Below are 7070 nucleotides of genomic sequence, written 5' to 3'. Positions count from 1 at the left end.
AAATGTGTGCACCATTGACCTATACAAGTCTAGACAGCCTGCTCCCATTGGCGCGGCGACCAGCCGGTTGTTCCCGTCTTGCGACGCTAGCGCCACGACGCGGAGAGGGGCAAGAGTCAGCTTCGCAATGGTAATCCTATGGCGGATGGCCGACCTTCGGAGGCGCGTGATTGGGAAATGATGGGAGCGAAGGCCTTGAAAATTCTGGGGCTGTTCAAGACATCAATTTTACCCAATACGGCACAGCAAAGGTTGCTCCAAGGGCATGGGTAGCGGCTTGACGGCTTAATCTAGGCATACTGATTTAGCAATTTTGCGTCGTAGCAAAAGTGGGGGGAGGGGAAGGCAGGGTGATATCTGGTCTCAGAAGAAAACAGATGGTCCTTCTAAGACAGAAAAGATGCAATAACGATATGTAGCATCGTCCGCTCTCACAGCCCGACCAAACATTAAGTCAGGTGTTACCGTGAGTATTTGCCCTATACTTCGGTAATAACAACAATAACAATAATATAACGTCCGAGGCGTCCGAACACGCCGCGCCCCCGCCACGCGCCACCACCCAAGGCCAACTCTCTCGCGCAACTCCCACTTGCCTGGCGCTTAGGCGCCCTGAACAACTGCCATACACCACATGATAACGTTGGAAACAGTTGTTTTAGCCCTCATCTGGATGTGGTCCTCTGCAACGTTCCAGCGGGCAGAGGGGCCGGGCCAGTCGTATCGCCCTCTCCTGGCTTGTGGCTACGACTTGAGATAGTCAGAAGCAAAGCCGAGAAAGATAATTGCCATGAATGTTAGCCAGCTGTACCCAGTTTTAAATGTATTCGACAGCTGGGTTCTCCCAGGTCGGACCGATGACCCAAAGTCGTTGGAAAGCGCGAATCTTTTCGCAGGCGGCACTTCGGCAGACGCCAGTTTCATCATTTGCATCAGCCTGTTGGGAGACGGAGGTAATTCTTACGTCTTTGTTTATGGGCGAAGCAACTGCCCCGGTGGGTTGCTTAAGTTCAGGGTATGGTTATTCCTTTGTGTGCACTGCATGCATGCTGTTCACCTGCGTGAGAGAATAGGTCTGTCCCCATCTACTCAGATAAGACCAGAGCTCATGTCTCGATTTGGTACGTTACAAGAATATAAGCTACGTCCAGCACCGTCGGCTCGGTACTCCTGCGAGCTGTGTAGGCACCAAGATATGCGCATAGTGTATCGTGTTGTTCAGAATATGTACACCGTACTATTGACAACGTTAATGCACAGGACTTACACGTCGACACATATTACAGCTACGCATAGTATATTATGTTGTTCAGAGTATATACACCGTACTACTAACAATACTAATGCACAGGACTTGCATGTCCACGCACCTTACAGCCCCAAAACTAATGTAACTATTAAATCTACTTGCGGTCACCAGCGCAGGTGTTTACTGATGTATTTCACTACTGGTGTGCGAAGAGCACCTGCTTGTACAGGTTGTGCCTCACATGGGTGCGGAGCATTCCACTCACTGTAGCATTCTGTCCATAGGCATGGAGACGGACACGCAGATACCTGGCCACGATCTGCTTTACCATTACCACAGCATGGCACTCATCCGCTCGCGGCTCGAACATATGGTCTTGCACACCAGGGAACAGTTCGTGGCTGCGTTCAGTCATTAACTGCGCCAGGACACTGCACTTGATACTCAGTGACAATTTCGCTCGGTCCATCTTACGACACTTATGCAAAGCGGTCAAATACCGCTCAGCTGTCGTGACGATCGCGTACGTCGACGCCGACGGGATGAGCAGCCCGCCGTTGCCCCGCACTTTTACGAGACCCATCACTTCATGCGACGGAGGGTTGTCCTCGTTGCACAGAAGTGCACTAATGCACTCACCACACCCGATCGCGCTCGTTTCCATCAGCTTGCGGCACACATAGCCGGAGATGTAGCCAACACAGTTGTCAACGAACCCCGAGCCGGTGTCCTCCGTCGTGAGGAGATGCTGCACGACCGCCGGCATCGGGTCACTCTCGCTGAGCGTCGGCCGCTGCCGTTTTGGACGACGGATCTGGAGCAGGCCGTCGTCACCTTCATCCCGTGACGTGCAGCTCCCGGTGACAGATGGCGATATGAAGCTGTGCAGTATGAGTCTGCGCATGGCATGTTGCAGTTGGGCCACGTTTGGGTTGTTGTTGAAGCCGCCCATACGTCGGATCCGGCCAAACAGCAGCTCTAGATGGTCTTGGGACACCTTGTATGGCAGTACATAGACGAACCCCTCCTCCAGCAGGGCCTCACTGATGTCCATGGCGGTCTGCGTCGCGAGACAGAGACCCAGGACCGGGGTGAAGCGTCGCGTCTACAGTACCGGTTCGCCTGATGCTGTCTGCAGCCGGAACAGCACGGAACTGAAGTCGGCCAGAAACTCACATCGGAGCCTTGCGGAAATGATTATCAGTCAGCACACTCAAAAAGGAATAACAGCAACATCTATAGCCTTTACTGAGGCAATTACTGGGCCACAAACCGCCCTTACAACATGATGTTCAAAATGAATTGGTGATAACCAGATGTCGCCCAGTCGTTACATTTTGTTTGTGGGGGAGCGGGCAGTTCACGCGTTCTTGATCGACGACCGGGGTGGGGATTGCCCATACATACCTGAATGGCCAATTTCGCCTGGTGGTTGGAAGGGGTGATGGGGTGGGGGTGGGGAGCATAAGACATAAGTGGCCAGCGGCAGGGAGATAAGACATATTTTTGCCCCACATTTCACTTAGGGACATTTTGCTCCTATCGCTTGATCTGCCTATGGAGATAACGGGCGATCACACACAAAAGCACATCACGCCATATGCCAACGCCATTCTCAAGGAACATTTCACTAGCATCATTGTTGATGCTGTGTAAGTGATAGCTGGCATTTGGCAATCGTAATATATTTCCTTAGGGGAAAGAAAACACACACCCTTTCGATTTATCAGGCTGTTCTTAATGCTACTTTATTTAACTCACATCAAGTTGTTGGCAGTTACAGGAGTCTTGAAGCCCTTCCCGTAGGGGTTGCTGTTGTTGAGGTAGTCGGATGCCTGATCAACCAGCAGGATGAAGCGCGCCGTTGCCCCCGCTCCGATGAACTCATGGTGGCCCGACTCTTCTAGGTACAGCAGAGCTTTGCCCACCGAGCTGCTGAACAGCTGGGCAGCAGGCTTAACTTTCATTTTGTTCTTTTCGTACTGGACGTGCAGGCGAGAGAGCTTGTTGGCCGCCCGGATGCCCTCGCTGTGCTGCAGGTCGTACAGCGCCTGTGAAGGTATCCACAATTGTTATTTTACCTTGGCTGCAGAATACTGAAAACGAGCTGAACAGGTTTAGTCATTAGTGTAAGAGTATCGCCGTGCTCTCAGATTAAGTTAAGTCTCTCAAGTCTCTACCCATGCACCTACACGCCAACTACACAGATGATCGGATAGATGTATGCAGAAAAACAGAGTGATACTTAAGTAAAAAGTAGTCTTTTAGCATTATACTTGGTGTTACTGGGACTGAATTACTACTAAATCATTTATTATTACTATTACTACTAAATTTGGCATACTCTTACCTAAATATACTTCCAGAACACCTCTTCACCATCCAGTTGAAGGCTCTTGCATTCAACAAGGAGGTTTCGCAGCAGTTTCAGCATGTGCACCACATCCAGCAGAACATACACCTTCTGGTTGGTTGCAGGATGCAGGAAGTAGTTAGGAACAATGGGAAGCTGAAGTTGTTTTGGCTGCAGGTTCTGAACGGCCAAGTGGCCGAACATGGACAGGTTGGCTTGGAGTCCATCGGCAACGAACGCTCGCACCTTCAGTCCTGCATCGCTCAAAGCACACAGGACAGTCTTGGCTAGTTCTGTCTGAGTCTCACTTGAAATGTGGTCTATGAGAAAGTAGGCGACAGGATGGCGCCACACACCTTTGAGACCAACGCCCATGAACACTAGGGCATTTGTTGCCAGTCTCGTGTCCTCCACGTCCCCTGCACCCAGATCAACATGACCAACGAACTTGTCTTTGGGTTGCCAGTACACCTTCGCCTTCCGGATCACCCTCTCACCAACCATCAAGCAGCAGTTGGGGTCGATTTTCTTGGCTGTCACTTCACAGCACAGCGTCTGTAGCACCTCGTGGAGGGCGCCCACCTCACAGCTGACGCTTCTCGTCCACTCTCATAGCGATGTTGCACCCGGCAGAGAGAAGTTCTTTGAGAGGAACCTATATGCTTTCGGGGAATTGTAGTGGAAGGTGAGACAGAGCTTCTTGATTTCTTCTGAATACCTCTGGCCACTTCACTTCTTCCTGCCACCATTGACAACTTCGTTGGTGAAAAGCGCTGACACCATTGGGTTTTCAAATCGAGATCGGGTCACCCCGAGAAGCTCGGCATCGACGATCCGGCTTTCTTTGAGGGCATCCATAGTACTTTTGAGGCATTTGGGTCGCTTGCCGCGCCTCTGCAGCTCCTGTTGCAGCTTCTTCTGCTCGTAGAGCAATTTTCGAACCTTTGCAGCCATCTTTTTCAGTGGACTGGAAATGTGTCGAGTTGTTGCACTTGCGCTATAGCTTCCCATGGCAAAACCGAGAGTCCACAAGACCTTTTAGAGGCGCAAGGAACCTTTTCTACCTGCCCGCTCGCTGTCTCGCCTTCGCTGCCTCCCTCCCCCCCCCACACGCATAGACGGATCCTGAGGGGGGGGGGGGGGCACGGGGCCACGCCCCCCAAAAAAACTGAGGGCATGTTTTGACTCCCCCAAAACATTCGCAGAACTTCATAAAAGTTTCGTCTACTTACCATCTGTTTTAGCTTCACTGTTTTAACTGTTTTGTTTTAACTTCTGTTTAAGATTCAAAAGCATTTCGGTGCTTGAATGGTGTGCCTACTAGGTACTCGCGAGAGGCACCATGCACTGGACCTCGGATCCCACACCAGCCTGCTGGCGACGAACGGTTGCCCCCCCCCCAAAAAAAAACAACTCCAGGCTAGATCTGCCCCTGCCCTCACGCACTCACCCCTCCTTTTAGCAATCTTACCGAGGCTATCACTGACTATTATTTTGATGCCTCCATTTTCAGATTATCATTCCCCTTGACAAACACTGAACTCAATGACAGGGTCTTTGTGTTGTGTTAGATGTGTGAAAGCTGCTGTGTGCACCTTTGGTGTGCTTCGTATTATTCTGTTGCCAATAGTTATTCCTCTCACTTTGCCATTGTCGACGATGCTGCTGACGTAGGATAGACCAATGATCGTCATGCTGCAGGTCTCCGACATTTCTTGCTGTTCAGGCCGGATCTAGCCTGGAGTTTTGGGAGGGGGGGGGGGGGGCATCCGTTCGTCGCCAGCTGGCTGGTGTGGGATCCAAGGTCCAGTGCACTTATCAAACACGATGCAAACGCGCCGAGTATGACTAAGCCGTGTCAACATGCGTTTTGTTTTCATATTCAAACCGCTGCCAACTTTTCTTCACGAATTTGTTTTTCCGGAACGGAAAGAAATGTTTGGTACCGCACCATCAAAGTTAAAACAGACGGTAAGCAGACGAAACTTTTATGAAGTTCTGGGAATGTTTGGGGGGGTCAAAACACACTCTCAGAGTTTTTTGGGGGCCATGGGCCCGTGCCCCCCCCCCCCCAGGATCCGCCTATGTTGTTGTGTATTCGTGAATCAGTATGTTTTGCCCGTTTCAGATAAATCACAAGGCAAACTTACGGTCCCGTTTTCTATCGCACTGGCGTGTATGCCAGTTTCGCATCTCCAAACCATAAACATTTGATTGTGGTGGGATTTTGACCACCCTGAACTTGGTAGGTTTCACATTTTTTACTGGCTCTCATGGCTATATATATATGTATATATACCTGCCCGCTCGCAGTCTCGCCTTCGCTGCCCCCCCCCCTCCCCACGCACTCACCTCTCCTTTTAGCACTCTTACCGAGGCTATCACTGACTATATATATATATATATATATATATATATATATATATATATATATATATATATATATATGATGGATAAATTCGATCAATCGGAGTCATCAAAAACTTATGCGTTTGCAGTGTTGGTCACACAATGTTTCTCAAATGCCATTCTAGCTGATTGAAAGTGGCTAAATGTGTCCGCGCAGGTTCCGGCACTGGCGGATGGTGTGGTTTGCGTCTCTTGCCCTGTCAGGAGCGTCCAGCACCGCTCCAAGTGGTCTGGCAGGGGCAGCCGACCCTGCGTCGCCCTGACTGTCAGGAACAGCGTCACTTGAGCGGGCGGAGGAATGCGCCGGGGTGCAGCGTGCGTGGACTGAGTTGGCTCAGCGGCTTATGGGTGCTAATGGATCCAAACTGGGGAGGACTGCAGACGCCGTCATGCGGCGCTGGCACCATTCTAGCAGCGCCGGTCGGCATCCTATGCTGCACGGCCGTGCGCGAGCCCGGGGAAGAAGCGTCACACGCATCGACGTCCATCCAACGACAACGCTGCACCGCCGCTCTGCTAACTTCCATGGCCGGGCCCGTTTGCCTGCTGATTGGCCGGTCAAAATGTCAAAAACTGCGGAGTACGGCTTAAATGCAGCAGATGGTCAACGAGCGACTGTAACTCACAACCTCGCTGAGACTGTGGCACTGCAAATCATGCCCCTGAACGATAGAACGACATGCAGCGACAAAGGCGCACAATATTCTGTAGGGAGACTAGGTTTTGATAAGGTCAAATATTGAATGACTGCGAGCACGCGCGCACACGAGCAAGACGTGACAAGTCGTTCATCGGCTCACAGGTCTTCCGCAGAACAAAATCATAATGCTCGAGTATGGAAATGAGTAATGGAAATGATCGAGATGGAAAATCCAGCTTATGCCTTTCGTCTCCTTCCCCTTTTCCAGCGCTAGATGCCGATCTCTATCTAACTCGTTGAATGTGATATTTGTAGGCCGCAAGAACTAGATGGCTACTGGCTACCCTGTACTGCCTTGGAGCTGAGAGGTGACTATGGAATGCGGATCCTCTGAGCAAATGGTAGAGTGTCTTGCGGGA

General features: G+C 51.0%; 1 protein-coding gene across 1 annotated transcript; it reads right to left on the bottom strand.

Moving 5' to 3' along the window:
• Positions 1-603: 603 nt before the first annotated feature.
• On the bottom strand, positions 604-4556 carry LOC119102813 (uncharacterized). The gene is made up of 4 exons (XM_037226265.1): positions 4413-4556; positions 3031-3300; positions 1889-2309; positions 604-683 (listed from the first exon to the last, which is right to left on the bottom strand). Exons 1-4 carry the CDS (start codon positions 4554-4556, stop codon positions 604-606), a joined length of 915 nt encoding a protein of 304 aa, XP_037082160.1.
• Positions 4557-7070: the final 2514 nt, after the last annotated feature.

This window comes from Pollicipes pollicipes, unplaced genomic scaffold (genome assembly GCF_011947565.3).
Source record: "Pollicipes pollicipes isolate AB1234 unplaced genomic scaffold, Ppol_2.1 Scaffold_5724;HRSCAF=6776_pilon_pilon_pilon, whole genome shotgun sequence".
Classification (NCBI taxonomy): Eukaryota; Metazoa; Arthropoda; class Thecostraca; order Pollicipedomorpha; family Pollicipedidae; genus Pollicipes; species Pollicipes pollicipes.
This window is presented reverse-complemented; position numbering and strand designations above follow the sequence as displayed.

Excerpts from the sequence above, each read along its gene's own strand:
- LOC119102813 (XM_037226265.1), bottom strand. The coding sequence starts at position 4,556 with ATGGCTGCAAAGGTTCGAAAATTGCTCTACGAGCAGAAGAAGCTGCAA. Across the intron at positions 2,310-3,030 it reads GGAAGGGCTTCAAGACTCCT|ACCGCCATGGACATCAGTGA; the intron begins GTAACTGCCAAC and ends CTCGCGACGCAG. Across the intron at positions 684-1,888 it reads AACGAGCGCGATCGGGTGTG|AGGACCACATCCAGATGAGG; the intron begins GTGAGTGCATTA and ends GGAACGTTGCAG.